This window comes from Anoplopoma fimbria, chromosome 20 (genome assembly GCF_027596085.1).
Source record: "Anoplopoma fimbria isolate UVic2021 breed Golden Eagle Sablefish chromosome 20, Afim_UVic_2022, whole genome shotgun sequence".
NCBI classification, from domain to species: domain Eukaryota; kingdom Metazoa; phylum Chordata; class Actinopteri; order Perciformes; family Anoplopomatidae; genus Anoplopoma; species Anoplopoma fimbria.
In genome coordinates, this window is record NC_072468.1 from 15,305,297 (window position 1) to 15,324,927 (window position 19,631).

A 19,631-nucleotide genomic window follows, 5' to 3' on the forward strand; every position below is an offset into this window, starting at 1 on the left:
AGCGACAGACAGGCAGGGCGGAAGGAAGAAAATGACTTATTCAACAGTACTGACTAAAAGCCCAGAGTAAATGGTAGTGAGAAATATGAACAAAGAGAGCAGAGAGGATCTTATTTGTTAACAGCTGAGGTGTGAATTCATGTCTAAGATCACCTGCTGCATCACGTGTCTGCTCCGACATGTATTTTACACACATGTACTGTACACACATGTACTGTAATCACATGTACTGCGATGCACACATACCACAGAAACACACAATGATGACGTGAAAAAAAACCAAAGTGGTTCCCAGTTTCTTTTTTTATTGGGAAACATCAGTCCCTGCTCCTTACAAAACACAGTAGTTATTGTTAATTAGTTACACAGTGACGTTCTGGGTTTAAGATGTTTCTTAACGTTAAAGATATTTTCTGATGTAACACAACATTCATGCAGAAAAGAATTACCCCACAAAGGCTCTGGGCCAAAAACTAATTGAATTATGTGAGATGATTAAACTGCTAATGAAACAACCTGAGTCTGGGAGGGACCTTCAAATAAAATACGTTAACAAGCATTATATATGCATGATTAGCATGGTGACACCGTAATTAAGTATGCACAGCACTGACTAAGCAACTCTCTCTTGTCAATAAAATAATGTTATGTAAATATTTTTGAGTGTGTATGTGCACACACATCTATGTGAGAACTAATTCAACTTTTAGATCTTGAGAGTGAGGACACTGTGAAAATCAAGTCCTCACTTCTGCTGTTTTTGCCAGTAAATCTTTATTTAATAATTAGTTTTGTTTTATTTTTTATTTGGCAAGGCAAATGCAGAAACAAAAGACTGTAAATGAGCCAGAGTTAGCCTAGAGTGTGGTTTGAGGGTTGAGTTTAGAATTAGGTTCAGATTAGGCATGTAGATGTGACAGATAAAGTCCTCACGAGTATAAAAGTACAAATATGTGTGTGTGTGTGTCTACATGATGGCGTTCCTCTCTTCTTCTTCAGTCAGGGTCGTCTTATTGCCTCCTTTATTTACACGTTTGATCACGATGATGAAAACAATAACTGCAACAAGACAAAAAGAAAATGGAGTCAGTGTGGTGCAACACAAAACCAGATCAGAATGTACAGTATGATGGATGCCGGTTCATGTGTGAGTTTGTTTTTCAGGACATTTATATGAGAATTTGTCAGACTTACGGCAGAATCCCAGAGTGCCACCCAGGATCCCAATGGTGGCTCCCATCCCGTAACTGAGGCTACGTTCTTCTGGTGCCATGTAGCAGTAACCCAGCTCTGTGCAGTTACATACTCTCACTGTTACAGAGAGGAGAGAGCAACACACATATATGTCATTAAACTTTTATAAGAGACAAAAGAAGAATGTGTTAGTTAACTGACTGACAACCAATCTCTTATCTCAGCCCTTGAAATTCTGTGTAACCTGTCTTTTTCTGCTAAAAAATAATAAATGCAGGCTAAAACGAAAGCACATTTGTTCTTACTGAAGACATAAATCTTTTTAAAAAGTCACAAAATATAATTTGATATTTAAAAAAGGAGACAAAAGGGATCAGTCATTTCCTAAAACAGCTGGACACAGTATTTGTATTACACATTTTGTGCCCCAGTGAATATTTACAGCAACAAGGTGATGAATGGGACTCAAAATAAATCACAGTGCCGTTTCATTGTGATGACGAATTATATCGAACATTATAACAATGTGGCTCATTGATGGGTTTTTAATTGGGTTTTTGGACAACTATTGGTTCTATGGCACAGATGCATAAACTATATCGGGCTCTGGCTACAAAGACAACACTTAAAATCAATTTATTGCTGTTTTTTTGTATTTTCTTTTACCCATTAAGCTAAACTTGAAAAATGAACTCACCCTCAAACAACTGTGTGACTCCCATGCCTGCATTGTCTTTAATATTAATTGGGATTGAGAAGGTTTTATCTTCAGTTGGTGATTTCTTCAGGGTCAGTTTAGCTGTTGTACCTGCATGACATGAAAGGAAACAAGAACAATGTGATGATCTGATTATATACAGCTCAGTTTTACACCATCTTTTGATAAATCACTTCAGAAGTAGCTACAGTATGTCAGCGTACCGTCAATGCTTTTCAGTTCCCAGTTGGGAGATTTCTTGCCATGGGCGAACGCGAAGGTGAAGGGCTGACCGAAGGGGGCGCTGTCTGTGTCTTGGGCCTTGATGATGACAGGTTCGGGTTTCTTCACACAGATGAAGGCCTGGGTCTCCATCAGTTTGGGAACGTTGTCGTTCACATCCAGCAACCTCACAGACACGACGCGCTCAGACGACTTCGCGGGATTCTCTTCAGAGGGAAATCAGAGAGTATGAAAAAGCACGCTGATTGTTGAATAACGATAATCAATAGTCCGATTTTAAAAAAACTTTTAATGTGTTTAGAAAGTTGTCAAATCCACTTCTGTACCAACAGTTCTTTAATTAAAGACGAATATTCCTAATTTCAGACTGAAAACAAAACTTAAAAATAAAAACTGTGTGGCCTTCATAAAAATTGATCAACAACATAAAAAAACCTCTAATGAGCTATGATATGAGTCTAATATCTCACCCTTCTCAAACGCAGTGACAGTGACTTCAAAAGTCTCCAGGGTTTCTCTGTCCAGCTTGGCTTTGGTCTTGATCTCTCCTGTGGCAGCATTGATCTCCAGCCAGCCGCGAGTGTCACCGTCCATCTTAAAACTGCACAACACACCAGCAATGACACACAAAGACACACACACACACACACACACGCAGAGCAGATATTAGAAATCATCCATGACACACCAGGCTCTTAACTGAGGCCTGGGGGAATAACGGTAGTCAAAACAAAGCAATAGTCTGTTTCGGGTACATGTGATAGTCCTAACAGTATTAGTAACGTTAAAAACAAAGCCAGAGATGATCCAGCGGAACAATTCCTAAACTATGAAATCTATGTAGCTGTGTGTCCTGTTTTAAAGGACCAGTGTGTAGGATTTAATGAAATCTAGTGGTGAAATTAAAATGAGTACCCCTCCACATAGCGGGTCAGAGATTTACAGTGGCCTTCAGGTAACATAAAAACACAACAGGCCCTCTCTAGAGCCAGTGTTTGGTTTGTCTGTTCTGGGCTAATGTAGAAATGTGGCAGTGCAACATGGCTGACACCATGAAGAGGACCTGCTTCTCTATGTAAATATAAACACCTCATTCTGAGCTAACAAAAACACAACGATACTTCGTTTCAGGTGATTATACACTGAAAACATAGTTATGAATGTCATATTTGTGCCAACAAATCCTCCTAAATCCTACACAGTGTTACTTTAATTGTGTCAACATTATGTTTATTGCCTCTTTGGGCACATTCAAATTGTCTTAGATAAACTGCACCTTAAAGAATAAGGCTGTTGTTATTATATACTGTATTTCTACTGTTGTCAACAAATCCCATTAAAAAGACCAAAACCATCAATACATTAGTCAGTCTTCAACTTTCCAACTCCCTAACCTTGTCTGTGGCTCCCAGCTGAAAACCAACATCTTTACCATTGTGTTTGATTAAAAAGGTTAAGGGAGATATATCGACTTTGGGTGCACAGACAATACATGTAAGAAAGTATTTTCATGTGCTTTGGGTTTTATTTGCTTACTTTTGCCTGTGTCATCTTATTTCTGTGTGTGTACCTGATCTCTTTGCCCTCCGGATCCTTTGCCTCCACAGTGAGCAGCACTGATCCCTTGGTGGTGTTTTCAGGCACAGTCACATCCAGGATGTCCAGAGTGAACTCTGGATCCTCGTCTACGTCAGTGAGAGACACAGAGACGAAGGCTGTGGATTCGCTGCCGTACTCCAGACCAGTCATCAGCGGCTCTGGGTTACGAGCGTCAATCTGGAGCTTGTAGGTGGCAGAGGACTCAAAGTCCAGAGGCTGTTAGGAGACAAGCAGGCTGGTCAGAAAAGGCAGGAATAAAGGAAGCAAAGAATATGTTGAAGGTCACAACACAGTTGTGACTTTCGTATATTAAGATAGGCAGCAATACCTAGACAATTAGTGGACATGACCTTATTATATTATACACAAGTAGTAAGAATTTACATCCAGCAGCTATAGAATTTGAAACAGCTGTATTCGGGATGATATTTATAAATAAATATATTAAATAATAAATGTTTGATTTATAATGTTTTTGTTATTAGACTACTTTGCTTCTCAAATGTGAGACTGTCGCTTCGACAAAACAAGAATTTTATTGAGACAACACATTAAACTGAAGGGAAAACTTACACTACTTTCTGACATTTTATAGCACCTAAATGTATTAATAAAAATAAATAAAATTCAAAAATGTACCATTGGACTTAACTTTTTATGATAAAAGGGACCTTGAGCGAACAGTTAAAGATCAGAGTCAATGAGTTGTATGAAATAATCTGTGTGTTTGTGTCGGCGATGCAAAGAATGGAGATGAGGTACCTTAACTACAACCAGATGGCCGACGCCTTTACCGTCGGTTTCCACAGCAAAAACTTCATTGTCGTCTCCAGCAGTGATATGGAACTCGATAAGGGAGCTGCCGCTGTCTGGGTCATCGCTGTCCGTTGCGCTGATGCTCAGCACTGTGTGTCCCACAGGAGTGTCCTCTGATAGTGTGTGACTGCCGTACTGCATACAGATACAGAAACATGAAGAGAATCAGCCAAGCAGCATGAGATATCAGAGGCAGGAAGTGGTTCCTTTACTTACATCCATCTTCTCGAACAGAGGCATCTCGTTGTTGACGTCGATGACCTTGACGACGACCTTACATTCTGTGCTGAAAACTGTGATACAAAAAGCACTTGGAGTAAAAACAGACTCACCTCTATTTACAGGTGTGTTGAATCATACAGTTTGTGTGTTACCTTGGTCGGTGACTCTAACGTTGAGGTTATACACCTGCTGGTCTCTTCGCTGCAGCGAGCTTAATGCCTGGATTGTTCCGGAAGCATCGTCGATGGAGAAGACGTTGGGTGAGGTGGGTGGATTTTGGGACACGATGGTGTAAGTCAGCTGAGCGTTCAGTGTCCCGTCTTGATCGTCATCATGGGCCAACAGCTGTCCAATCAGGCTGCCTGGAACCACAAGAATTATAAGGTGTTCATTTTGAAGGGATCTCCAGAGGTCTCTGAGGCTTGTTATAGTGATAGTTGTTATAGTGATAGTAAATCCTTCTGTAGATGACTGCGGTGCAGAACAAGAGGTGAGTAATCACATGTTGAGACACTTTCCACAGGCATTGTGCAAAATAGCAATAATAGCAATATGTATAATTCAGAGTAAGATATTCTTAGCCTATTATTTGCTCACATCTGATGGCATCTTTCATTGGCTGCTCTTGTCAGTGTGACACTAAATTATCTGTGTCATATCATTTCTCCTTTTGTTTCTATTTCAGCCAGTTCTCTTATTATTTAACTATACATATGTTGAATCACGTGATCACTTGAGAGCTGCTCTTAAAGGTTTTTATGACACTTGACTCTACGTACAAGTAAGTCAGTATTAGCATTTTATGCTACTTTGTACTTTTACTTTGCTACATTTTCAATGGCACATATCGTACTTTTCACTAAATTTACACAGTTTAAGTTACTTGTTACTTTGCTAATTCAAAACATTAATACAAAATATAATCAACTAATGAATTACTATGTAGTCATATATTAAGTAGTTATAACTAGCCCTGCCGTTACTAGCTGCAACATTTAGGTAATTATTATCCATCTATAGTTATAAAACAATAATATAACATGTCCCATTATGCATAGTCAGCATTTTTACTTTGGGTACTTTAAGTTAATTTTAATGCTAATACTTTTGTACTTTTAATGCAGCATATTTTAAAACTTATTAGTACTTCTATCTTTTCACTCCTACCATCCATCTTTGGAGCAAACTTGAGTCTAAATCTTTGATAGATATGGACCCAGAAACACAGAAAACAGAAGAAGCAATGGAGAGATCAAATTCACAGCAAGAGAATAGAACTTTAAGAAAGATGTTGGCTGACTGAGGCATCATCCTAACCTTCAAGCACATGTAACAAGCTATGCCATGAATGTGTTATGTAATAATCACACACACATCTTACCTACAGGCTCGCCCTCCTGCACCTCAAATACACTCTCCTCATTTGCACACACTGGTGCGTTGTCATTCACATCCTCCACCAAGACTTGAATCTCCATGGGTGGATCCACCTGATTGTCATCATTATCTACTGCAAACACCACCAGGATGTACTGAAACACAAACAACACAAGTTCAAGCATAATCCCTAGAAGTAGGTTGTAGTTTTTATACGGGATAAAAGAGATATATTCAGCAAACCAAGCAGGTATTGTGTACCATGTCTTTGTCTTCTCTGTCCAGCTCCTCTGTCAGATGTATTTCTCCATCTTCTGTGATCTGGAAGGGGAATTTCAGCTCGCGTTCTTTCTGCGCTAACGTGTACACGGCGTTGGGCTCATTAGACTGGACCTGGATCCAAAAAGTGAGGAAAGAGGCCAGAGTAGGAATGTTATTTACTGGATATAGAGGAGGTAAAGTGGGTGTTTTTACTTTAACGTGTCTGCATTTGTGAGATTTGCGCAGACTTGACATCCAACCACACCTTTGCGATGACCAGAGGGTACGTTTCCTTTAAGTGCTCTTTAACTGTTATAGGTCCAGGATTGACCCATAGGTTTTGCTGCACGACAATGTGCACTCTGGTGTTCCCACTCAGCGCGGTCTGCAATGCTCCTCCCAGGTCCTGGACGCGCACAGTCAGGGTGTAGTCTGGGTCCGCCAGGGGGTCCACATTTCTCCTCCTCATTTCTGACACCACAGAGGGAAAAGAAAGTTTGCAATATCAGTCATTTTACAGGCAAGAAAAAGAAAAAGGTTGGATGGTTAAACATTAAAAAAGTAATCAGTAGATCTCTAATTTTGAAAAACTGAGTCATGGCAGCTTAACCACTCACCCCGGCTGAACTCATCAACTCGACACCCAATAAATCACACTAGCACTAATCGCTGACAGTTGTTTCTTCATTACAGTCTCTGTTTATCTACATTGACACTATTCGTCCATCATAAACACTCTAGCTTTTACACACCCCTCTAAGATTTTAGAAACATACATGTCAAAATAAACAAAAATATGTGTATGCAGTTGTATGCCACAGTTCCCACTGCAGATTAGAGGCTCTCAATTTATATGATGATATTTTATCTTGTTCTGCTGGACACAAACCTGCTCTCTCCACACAGGTGAAGAAGGGGTTATCTTCAAAGGGGATATTCTGCACTGGACAGTAGTCGTTAAACTTTGTCCTCAGAGCGTCAATGCTCTGATCTTCTCCTTTGCCATACTGGATGCCTTCTCTGGCTTTAAGTATCTGTGTCCCTGTTAAAGAACACACATACATCAAATATTGTTTAGTAGGATGTCAAACCGATCCCAGATGTAAACAGGAAAGTTCAAAGACAGTCTTTTTAACATGCTCACACACACTCAAAGTAATCAGTGATCAGCATCACGCGACACATTAAGGCAACCTGCCTCCAATCAGCGCTAATCTTGAGCACACAAAATGAGCCGTGTAATCTGGATTTACAGTGGCACTATACGGCCAGATTACAGGCAGAGATAGACAGATTATAAACATTCCCACAGACGGTGCACCTAGTTCTGACACCTATCACCTGCTTCTGTGGTGGAGATCTCTCCAGTGTCAGGGTCGATCTGGAACAGCGGGGTGTGGTGTTTGTTGGGGATCTGGCTGACCAGGCTGTAGCTCAGATGAGCGTTGGGAGTCTCTGGGTCATCCTGATCCAACGCAAACACCCGAGTAAATGGGATACCTGAAATAACAAAGAAAACTGATGTTAAAGTCTAGTCACAGTGAGATGCATGCATTGCAGGTGACGGAATTCCACACAATTACACCGAGGTGACATTAAGGCGCAAAGAAATGGGTTGGAAGAACCATGGTGCTTAAATCACATTTACTTTGGAGTAAAAGCACTGTTAGGGATGTTTTCTCTTCTTTATTTAAATATTTATAATACACACCCGCTGGATTGTTTTCTCTGACAACAGCTGTGTATTCGCTCTGGTTGAAGACTGGAGCATTGTTGTTGATGTCCAACACATTTATGGTCACATAAACTGGGCCTTCCACAACTTCCTCATCTGCCAGCGCTTCCACCTGGATATAGCCGCACACACAAACACAAGAATGCATAAATACACGTTTTGCCATATTGCTAATGTTAGATTTTTTGTGTGTTTATAAGAAGAGAGAGGACAACCCTACCATGATAATGTAATGGTCATCTCGAGACCAGTCCAGAGGCTTCTCCAGGTACAGCCACCCGTCCTTTGAAATCATAATGTCTTCCTTACCTTCTCCACTCAACCTGAAACTATTAACTCCTGGATGGGTCACCTGAAACTATAGAGTGAAAGATGGGGAGGAGGGCAAAAATACGAAGAGACAATTACAGATTAATTTAAAGCCTTTAAACACCACATTTCTTCACAGACAAAAGAAAACTAAATAAACTAGTTCAGTGGTTCTCAATCTAGGGGTCGGCCGCCTCTAAAAAGGTTACAAAATAAATCTGAGGGGTCGTGATACTTAAAGAAAATCATAACTCTGAGCAAAACATTTTATAATTTTTTTCTGAACTTTCTCTAATCTTTTTGAAGCTTTTCATTAAATATTGAAGAATGTTTCCTCTAGGATTCAAACAATAATCAAAAAAGAAACCATGTGACCATTTTACCCGGGAAAACACTCTTTGGTGAAACTGCAAACAACTCATAGACATCTGAAACATGTGACAAAGGGCCTTAAGTAAATTAAAGGAATGTTTCTCATACTGGATTTTAAAAACCTATTATGTGTTTAATGTAAAATCTCAATTTGAAAAGTGAAGTAAAAGCTACAATAATTCTCTCTGGAATGTAATGGAGTGTGTAAAGTAAATAAGTAGCCAAAATGGAAATAAGTACAAGTACCTCAAAATTGTTCTTAAGTACAATACTTGAGTCCATGGACTAAGTTATTTTCAACCAACGCTGGCATGCGTGTAATACCTGATACATGGGATATGGCACTGGTGTCCCCTCTGGCACACCTAGCTCTGTGTTCTCAAACGGGCCCTTCTTTTCCTCCAGATCCTTCCCACCAGCCTATCAGAGCAGAGAAACAGACGTCAAAGGTCACTGCATATAGTAATGGCTGAGGTAGAAATGACCCTCTAACACTCCCGCCCACATTTGCCCTTTTTTCACTTTGGCTCTGTAGCTGAATGCGTCTGGCTTTGAGGGCAGGTTTTTACAGCCCAGTTATTTATTGAACCAAAATTACATGACAAGAGTGGGAAATCTTACATCCCACTGCATGACATGGGGAGCAAAGTCGACAGACAAAGGACAAAAATTCTGTTTAGTAACAATTTTCACTGTATTTTAGTGTTTTAAATAAGTTACCAAAGGGTTTCTTGTACACATTCCTTTAACCTTCGATATTTTCTTTGTACAGGAAGCTTCAAAAGCCATACAAAAGTCTGCACACATGAACTCCCTATGCACCAAAAGTGGCCCATAAATTGTCATAATAATCATAAGCATCCTTTAACAGGTTTGATGTATTTGTGCATTGAACGAATATGTATTGAAGGACAGGGGCAACAGTTGGCAGTTTTGTACTCACGATGCTGAACAGGAGTGGGAGCAACAACAGATGCACCATGGGTGTCATGATTACAGTCTGGGAAGGAAGAGAAAGAGGAGGAGGAGACATGGGGGATATGAAATAATGGTGAAGGAGAAAGCAGGAGTTTGAAGAGGCAGAGAGGTGACATAAGAGGAGGATTTAAATTACACATTTTAATTTTACAAGGCAAAGTGTTTGCTGTGCTCTGCTGTTAGATTCACATCTCATTATTGTAGAAATAATGCAAACTGATGTAAATGATTGTTACCCAGTCCATCTGGAAACAATTAACCCCATTGTACATTACTGTCTCTATACAGCACAACGAGTTATTGATTCACGAAGACAAATAAAATCTTTCCTCTGTCCCTGTGTATCCACATATGTACATGCTAACTGTACGTGTGGCTCCACCTACACAACCAGGTGAACCTCCCACCTCAGCACACAGGAGAAAATGAAAGTCAGAGCTTACATGCAGTGCCAGACTTGAGTAAATTTTGTTAACACTGGGTGTCAATATGACGCAGGCACCCAAAGGTCAATGAGGAGTGTTTAACTTTACAGCAGTCTCAGAACAGCAGTAACAGAACAGCCTTCATTGTGTGTTTGTGTGTGTGGGTGTGGCTATTTTGTTTAAAGAGAATGATAATGAACACATTTACTGTCTCTCTGATATCCAGAAGTTGCATAATAGATTAAATGATCATTTTCATGTGTCAAAAACTTTGAGCAGCAGAATCTTCACCGTGTCTCAAAGATGTTGGAAAGCTGAATATATGTACAATACTGTTTGAGTTCAGATAACCTTGACACTGCTTTGGATAAAAGGGAAAAAATAAACCCATTCATGTCAAACAAGATTCATGTAAATATATATCAGGATTGTATTTATAGGCTCATAAATTGAAGATCTATGGACTAAAGCGCAGGAGAAAGAGAAGGGTAAAGTCTGCTGCCACAGACAAGTGAAGGTGACATTGAGTCGTGGCTAATGACCTTTTTGTAGCGCAGCACACTTTTAACGTCACTGCCCTGGTACACTCCTTATTAACAGAACATACATTTTACTTTAATTCTAATTAATTAACTTTAATGTGTATTTCTGTCTCCATGTTGACCACTACCTCTGCTGACTGGCATACTTTAGCTAACAAGCCACTGCTAGCATCCCCAATTTACAAAGATCCACATTGATTTTACTTGACTTCCAGAAAGGAAAATGTTCTGTGAATTAAATAATTAACTGTTTTTGTCCTTCAGAGGATTGATTGACAAAGTGGCAAAGCCGTATGACAAAATGATTTGGGTGTTGTAGGCCCTTTCTTTCTACTTTTAGCGCATGACTCAATGACCTTTGTCAGTCTTCATGTCAGCTAGTATGACACCAAATCTACCCTCCCATACATGTGATATCCCCCAAAAAACAGGCACTGGCAACAATCCAGGAAGTCACGACGAAGGACAGGCTGGTTGTCAGCCATGACAACACCCACTGCTAAGGCCCTGCCAAAGTCAAGTGAAGATCAGAGCACTTTTAAGACAAACTGAAGGCATTTGACAAATCAAACTCTGCCTGTTAAAACCAACAGAGGCAGTCCAGTTTGTTTCCTATTCACACGGTAAAATTAACTCCAAAGATTTAACATTTCCAAAGCTGGAGGACAGGAGAGTGAGGAGACTTACCTTGCCGGAGAGATTGAGCGAGTCACTCCTCAGACCTCAGAGTGATCTGAGATGCCCCATCCTTTTCTGGTCAAACGTTAACCAAGTGTTAACCAGCAGTGTTTTATTGGATCTAATGATTGTCTAATCACCCTGCCCCTCATGTGGAGTTAGCCAATGGGAAGTAGAACAAGAAGAACAGAACAATGGTACATACAGTACCGTAAAAGACAAATCCATTATCACTTTATATTAGCTGCTGAATTGACATACATCCTCAAACGCTTACATATTGAGTCCTGTTGGTGGGTTATAGTTGCAAAAAACAAACCAGTTGAAGTAGCCTTCCATTAGTCAAGTACTTTTAGACTGCATGTGTTTGAATTGTGAACAAGAAGAGAACAAAAGTTGGTAAAATAATGGGTTGAATTTCTATAGATTTCTGCTCTTCAGCATTTAAGTTTCTAATTTTCCCCCAGACTTTGACCTATGGACCTCTGCACTGTTTCCTGTCAGGTTTTCCATTAGTAGCAGTGCCTGATAAGGAGCTGTGCGTGTAGACAATAGGTCTTACAGATTACACTGACAATCCATTGCATCATAAGAATGCAGACCAATAGGGTCATCTTGTGTGATTCAGCTGGTCAAAGCACACATTATAAAACTGTATCAGCATGTGTGATCAAGCTTTGTCTAAACTTTTCCACCGCTAAAAAGCATATAAGTCTATGCCACAGAAAAGCCTTTGTTTTTTCTCGAGTGTTATCCTTTATCTTCACTATGACCCGACATCACAAATGGCCGGGATTATCTTTCAAACAAGCTGATGCAAACCACTCCATCAACCTCGACTGAAAGCAGTGAGCTTAACAAGCTGCTCAGAAACAAGGCAGAGATTTGTGAGAATCTGCATCAATAGAAAAAAAAAAAGGCAGTGAGTGAGTCACCATTTCACAGCACCGTTATTTAACCAGAACCGGTGACTGTAGTGTTGCCGGTTCAGCGGATGAAGCCATGAATTCAGATGGAGGGGACTCTGTTATGTAAAGCATCGGTCCATGTGTGCTGCTCTGCTCCCTTGTGAAGGATATTCTGACCAACGTGAATCAACACCATCTGCCTGCCACTGAACTTACAAAACACACTTCCTGGGCTTCTCTGAATGTTACCGTGGCAACATATTTTACTGCTTTTACGACTAAACTGAGCGTGGGATCTGGACAGGCAGTGCCTGAGCATAATGTCCGGTGTCACACTGTGACCCAAATCTCTGATCAGTCCCCGAGCAGCCAAATCACTGTGCTCAAACAGCTGACATCCATCTACAGGGGACTAAATTTGTGTCTGAAAGTGCAGCTTTAATGTCACCTGACTCATCACAGTTGTGTTCTTGTCAGCATTAGTGTGTCTCTTTTGTGTCAAAGCTGAGTCACCTTTGGTAATATCTCATTAGTGAGTTTGAGTTGACAGACAAAAGCGACATGTTTTGTTTCTCACATCGGATGAAGTCACTTTATTTCAAAGAGCAACATTGAAACATACAAGTAGCAAAATACAATACATAATCAATCTTGTATTTATTTACAGTCAGGGCAAAATACAACACTTTACAAATAAAAAGTAAAGACAGTCAAAAATAAATGTTCATCATGCAAATCATGATACTTACTCATCAATAGCTTACAATTGGTAATCATAGCACTTGGGGGAATCAACGGATGACAAATTAGGCAGGAATGAGAGCAAAATGAGGAGGAAAGAGAGAAGACATATTAATGTATCTGTTCAAAACACAAAAACATAACTTCCTACTCTCTGTTTCCATCAGTTGATTTCTGACCTCCAAAGTTTATGCCACACAGACATGACGAGTCTTTGCAACAGGAAACGTCACTTCATTAGCCGATTGTCCCGTCCATCGCAGAGGCTGAGCTCAGTCCACTTTGTCTGGTTTAGACTGCAACATGTGGATGGCAGTGCAGTGAGGTTGCAAACACCTCTCATGTCCACCAGGCTGGCTCAGTGTGAACACACGGAGGACTGAGCTTTGAGCCATCCAACTTTTAGCCCCTAAGAAGCAGCCGTTCTGATCTCCAAAACTTGTTCACCTGCTCAAAAGGTTTGGCGTACAGTTAAAAACAGGCTTTTGTCATGTTTTCTACAGCACAGAAAGATCATGACAGGACTTAGATTTCAGCCAGAACGCCACACTGGGATTGTTCTTTGCCACCACTTTGTCGAGGAAGCGTTTGGCCTTCATGGGAAGGCTCTCGCGGCGTTTGTTACAGTTTGTGTGCCTGCGACGCCTGTTGGCTTCCTTGGAGTCTCGGCGCAGACGCAGCTGTCGCACCATGCCGTGAAAAGCTTCCCAGACGTTGTGCTGCATGGCGGCTGATGTTTCGATGAACTTGCAGTCAAACACAGCTGCACAGGCCGTTCCCTCTGAAACAGAAAGGCAACGATGAGTACTTGCATATCTGAAGAAAAAACCTCTCAGAGAACATTGCTCATCACACACTAGAAGACAGGAATTGTGTCTCCTCACCGCTGACTGACACCTCTCTGCGTCGCACCAGGTCACATTTGTTCCCCACCAGGATGATCGGTGTGTGCTGCGCAGGACGGAAGTGCCGCAGGGTGATCCGGAGCTCGGAGGCTCGCAGGAATGAGGCCCGGTCTGTTACAGAGTACAGCAACAGGTACGCATCTCCTGTCTGCATGTAGTGCTCCTGAGCACAGTCGGGGTCAGTCTGCAAAGACAAACAGACTCAGTTAAATGAAGGATGTACAGTACAGTATGGACAGTGTGCCCTACTGTCATTTACACAAGTTAACGCAGATGCTTCTCATCTCACCTCTGCATCCCATGTGTCAAGCAGAGTTATAGTTGCAGGCTCTCCATCCACTTCAATTTCCTTTTCACATACTTCATCTGAAATTATAGACATAACAAGAATAAGTTAACATTTTTTAAGTCATTTTGGTGACAGCAAGGTTTATTACTATCAATATAATTATAACATTTTATTATAGGAAATAAACAAGTGCATGGTGCTCAATACTGAGTTTATTGTGCCCTTTTTTAGATTTGATCTATTCTGTCTATGAATTTATAATATACAAGTGGTGTCATTTACTAATAATGGTTTGGTTGCATTAATTTAAAATATGTTCTAAAAATAAGACAGATCTGCTTATCAGTAACATTAAAAAAAGTTTCAGTATAGTTTTTTTTCTTACCTCCACACAGCTCGCAGTCATCGCTGTCCATGCTGTCCGCTGCCCCGGCGAAAATGCTGGTGAAGGCCGTTTTGCCGACCCCGCTGGCCCCTAACAGCACCACCCGGTACGGGCTCCCGGGTTCCGCGGGCTCCCCGGCGGAGTCGGTGGAGATGACCGAGTCGGAGGACGACCAGCTTCCGCGGCTCCTGTCCAACTCCCCGGAGGCGCTGGTGCAGGACTTGGAGCGGGACATGCAAGCGGGGACCCGAGCCAGGAGGCTGTCGGTGAGCAGGTGGCTGCCCGGGTCGCAGATGCTCCAGCGGTGGAGCTCGGTCTGCAGGCGGAGGCTGTGGCGGCGCACACTGGACAGCATGGTGCCAGAGGTAAAACTAGGATGTACTTGATTAAAGGAAAGCGGCGGGATTGTTCGCAAGGTGGTGCTTTAATCTCTTTTGGGTAAAGAAAAAAACAAACAAAAACAAAAAAAGTCACCTTAAAGTCTGTCCCAGAATAATGATAAAAACGGTGAAGTGAGAGTGCTCCGGTGAGGTACTCAACAGTAAATGAGTGCACCCTCAATGAGCCTGATATTTAAAAAAAAAAAAAAAAAAAAAAAACAGACTAAACTCTTTCTAATATTGACCCGAGTTCAGATCAGACGTCAAACCTACAATAAAAAAAATTATAAAAAGTTTTAACTCGAGCATTCCAAAAACATTTGGCTGGTAAAAGGCAGAGCGACATTTACAGCTGGTGAGTTCTTCAGTCTGTGATCAGTAATCTCCATCAGAGTGGGTCCTTTATGCTCCGATGGGGTTTCCCTGAGGCTTATATTAAGAGGAAGAGGAGGAGGAGGAGGAGGAGGGTGGCGTCACACAAGTGGAGCAAGAGTGTTGACTGACGTGGTGGGCATTTTATTGTTTTGACTCATTTGCACACTGTTTAGTTTATATTTACACCAATAGGGTACTGGATTATGCAACAAAAACAAACTGACAGAATATGTGGGTGAGGTTTCCTGAAGATTACTTAAAGTTGGATTATGTTATTGAGAGAAGAAATAACACTTTTTTCCCCCTTATACAAGAACAGTTGACTTCAGAATAAACAAATCACAGCTTTACTTAACTCAATACACTAAAGTTTTGCGTTGACAGCCTTAGTTGGTCTGGTATGACCAGTATGGTGGCTAATGTTAACCGTAAAATAATAAAATATATTTTTTTATATCTTTACTTGGCTGAATTTCTCCATCACATTTATTTTAAAGCTACAGTTATTCAGAATTTATAGTAACCTATGATCAGTTTATAAAATTAAAACAAGTTATAATACCTTAAATGCTGCTCTCTGAATTAAACAAAAACTATGGCCTTGGATCCTTTTAGTCATCAAAAAGTCAAGTTTAATTAGTTGCACAACTAGGATTGTTCCCTTTTCTTTTAAAATGGGCAGATATAATATATCTAGGAGAACATAGACACTAAATAGATTAAAATGTCTATTTTCATACAAAACTTCTGATGTACAGACCGAATGTTTGATACATTTTGTGTTTAAATTACATTTGTTGAGATGTACTATTTAATTTGATTTCATGTTGATTTTTCATTTGACCTATAATTAAATACATTACAGAATATCTTGAAAGTAATTTTAAATTTTACTGACACAAAGACTCCCATGCAGACCGAGCATATAGTTTGGATCATAAAAACTCAAGGACCACGGTCAATACAGTGTATTAAAACTGAATTGGTCAATGTTAGAAAGAGCAAGAAAAAAGTACAGAGGGAACGAGAGTCCTTGACATAATGTATGAGCGTTTCTCTTTGTGGGAGAATAGTCTGCACAAGCTGCCTTATGAAACCACATTTTTGTAAAACATTCTTAATAAATTATTTTCTCTACATTTAAAAAAAAACAAAAGAAACCCACATATGACTTGACATTTTTACTTCAGACATATGGTCTTTTTAAAGAGACTCCATTCAAATTAGTGTAATTTCTTTTAGTGCAGACCAAATCAATTCAGCAAGGGTTTTTCTCTGGACTCAACATATGTGTTGCAATGTTCAGCAACATCTTATTTTGCCGCCAGCATTGATCGTTCCACCTACATTTCTAAAGAGTCAGCTGATTGCGACATGAGGCTGTCAAGAAGAATTTTGATAGAGAGGAATCGCTGAACTAGAAACAGACTTGAAACAGTTTGAAATAATGTGGATAAATGTGGATAAACATGGAATGCATCAGACATCACAGGCTGCAGAGATGGTGTTGAGGTGATATAAACAAGATTTGGGAGCATTTCTATTGCCTCTCAGTGGGGTATGATCACAGGCACCAACATGCACTAAAATCATGTGCGGCCAGCCGTCAACAAAGCAAGAAGAAGCTCCGATAACAACAAACAGAAGGAGGAGGACTTCATTCTCTGCTCAAGAACACATTACTCCACTAGATCTTCATATAGATAATAGTCGTTGCTGCTGTTTTAATTCTATGAACACCTTTTAAAGGTTTTTGAGGTGGGATTTTAATTTCAAACTAGAGCTGCAGAAATTATTTTGATAAATCAATCTTTCAAGTATTTTTTTCAAGTAAAACTGCAACATTTTCCTAACTTATAGCTTCTAATTGTTAAAATCTGCTGCGTTTTTTCATCTTATAAGACAGGAAAAATGATATCTTTAAGGTGTGGTCAAATACGAAAGCTACATGATCACCTTTTTAATTTTGTATTTTTACTGTTCTCTTTCATTAACAGAATATACAATGAATTGATAAATAATACTAATTCTAATAATAGTCCTTAGTTTTCGCTCAATTTTAACACAAGCTAAGCAGAACCTGCATCTACTTTCCATCTGCTCAAATTTGAGGCTGATTTAGTTTGTATATGAATTATTCAGTAATTTTTGTCTCTTAATTCAATTTATTTTTAAATGAGTTCTGTGCAGGTGCCAACGTGGATAACTGATCCAAGCCTCTGCTGCTGCCTGTCCAACCTGACGGATGATTAACAGACATGCCACACTACAACTTGGGCCAATAAAGAAAGCATAAATTATTTTAAAATCCTATTTCCTCCATCTTGAACTCTACCTTGACAAACAGATGCCAAATATCACGTAGCGGTACTTAGGAAGCTATTTCTATTCACAAAACTATCCTTTGCTCGGATGAATCATTTCAACACGTTCGACATATGCGTAAGCAGAAAGCGTGATTCCAGCCACAATCAGACAATCAGACACGGTCTTGTCTCATTAGCAGCAGAGTGAATAAAGGGGTCAAACACAAGACGTAAAGTGAAAGATACAAGATGTGGCTCGAAACTGATTAGTGAGTTTTACATTAAACTAGAAAACACATTTATGGATTATTTCTTAAGTGTAATTCTGTGACCGTGAGTGAAAACAATGTCTTCTAATATCTTCGGCAGTGTCAGAGAATATCGAAACACAGCTTCCCATCAAAGCTTTGAGAAGAGGCTTAGCACATAAGCAGGAGATCTCCTGCCAGCAGCACCGGCATATTGTTAACGGTTGGAAAAAAACAGTTGGTACTTTGTGAATGATCCCTCTAGCAACATACACAACCCTCCAGAGAGATCCTGCATTGCATCACTCTCAACCCACAATCATCAGATTTTTTATTTGCTAAAACACTTCTTGTTTGAGAGAAAGAGCGACCGAGAGCAGGAGAGTTATTACAGTAATTGTGGGATTATGCAGCTTTTTTTTTTGTCTGTTGTTTTTTAGGACTTCTGGATCGGGTTGTGGCCTCATCCGCGAGAACTGCTGCTGTGTATTACAGCCCTGATCTGGTCTGGCTGACAGATGATTGGGCGACATTAAATCCCTGTTAAGTGCTGGAGCAGGACCAGGATCAGGAGGAGGGGGGGGGGGGAGTTGTGCTGAGGGTTGGCAGAGTCATGGTGATGACTATTGATGGCAGCTGAGCGTGAAGTGACCTCTTTCTCTCCATCTTTAACTTGATGTAAAACATACCCTTAAGTCTAATACGGTCAGACACATTTATGTCTTCACAAAGGCCATATACTAAAAGCAAAAGATCTTAACCTTTTTTACCGAACCCATAAAAATAAATCTTTAAAAAGATGAACAAAAGACTACAACAGCTCTTTACTATGAGTAAGATCAAATATAGAAACTAGTTCTACTATTATTTGGTTGGGCTCAGTTGTTTTCAATGTAATAATCAAACCAAGTTATTGCACGCCAGTTCACCAAGCAGTGAATAAATCTTTACCAGTCACATATATAAGACTTCTCAAAGCTCCGAGCGAAAATAAAAGAAAATTCTGTAATTACACAATCAAAGCCTTGAGAGGCTTTTTTTCACAGCGCAATTGCCAAGACTGCTGTAAAGCGAGGTCAAGGTGGACAAATCCATTACAATGGACATATAGACGCACTACAACCTTCACAATTTCTGGTGTAAAGCTGTAACGCATTACTCAAAGCTATTCAGTTCACTGGGATTTACAACAAGAACGACCAATGAGTCCTCACATTTGAGAAACTGGAACCATTAAATCTGTGTCCAAGTAGAAAGCAGTAAAGAACCAAATTAAAAGGGACAACAATCGGAATGGTGTGTGGTATTTGTACACACAAATAGGTGTCATGTGTACCTCAAACCTTAATTATATTTCAATCCTATTTGAAATGACTCATCTCAGATAAGCCATTATTACTTGATCAGACCTTACGATAAGATGGTACAATGCTTTCAAGTAAATTTGGTCAACATGTTTCGTCTTCTAGACCCTCGCTCTCTAAGCCTCTATAGAGAGAGCAGAACAGAAGAGACAACAACAAAGAGTGACGCAGAAAATCATAAGAAGGGTGATCATTATCACTCATCTCCTCTGAAGGGAAAACAGTCCAGCAAACTGAGACTGAACTTGTATGTCAAAGGACAGTGAGCTGCTGAGGATATCT

At 40.1% G+C, this 19,631-nt stretch overlaps 2 protein-coding genes across 2 annotated transcripts; both read right to left on the minus strand.

Moving 5' to 3' along the window:
- Positions 1–290: 290 nt before the first annotated feature.
- On the minus strand, positions 291–11,505 carry cdh17 (cadherin 17, LI cadherin (liver-intestine)). Its single transcript, XM_054621519.1, has 19 exons — positions 11,458–11,505; positions 9,769–9,825; positions 9,150–9,245; positions 8,365–8,502; positions 8,121–8,256; positions 7,751–7,909; positions 7,299–7,451; positions 6,675–6,880; positions 6,410–6,541; positions 6,153–6,303; positions 4,924–5,133; positions 4,766–4,842; positions 4,496–4,684; positions 3,705–3,949; positions 2,605–2,735; positions 2,116–2,340; positions 1,892–2,002; positions 1,195–1,311; positions 291–1,059 (listed from the first exon to the last, which is right to left on the minus strand). The coding sequence occupies exons 2-19, from the start codon at positions 9,814–9,816 to the stop codon at positions 968–970; spliced, it is 2,616 nt and encodes an 871-aa protein (XP_054477494.1). The 5' UTR covers positions 9,817–9,825; positions 11,458–11,505; the 3' UTR covers positions 291–967.
- A 1,553-nt stretch (positions 11,506–13,058) lies between these two features.
- gem (GTP binding protein overexpressed in skeletal muscle) lies at positions 13,059–15,269 on the minus strand. Its single transcript, XM_054622151.1, has 4 exons — positions 14,677–15,269; positions 14,292–14,368; positions 13,982–14,186; positions 13,059–13,878 (listed from the first exon to the last, which is right to left on the minus strand). Exons 1-4 carry the CDS (start codon positions 15,029–15,031, stop codon positions 13,595–13,597), a joined length of 921 nt encoding a protein of 306 aa, XP_054478126.1. The 5' UTR covers positions 15,032–15,269; the 3' UTR covers positions 13,059–13,594.
- Between the last annotated feature and the right edge of the window lie 4,362 nt (positions 15,270–19,631).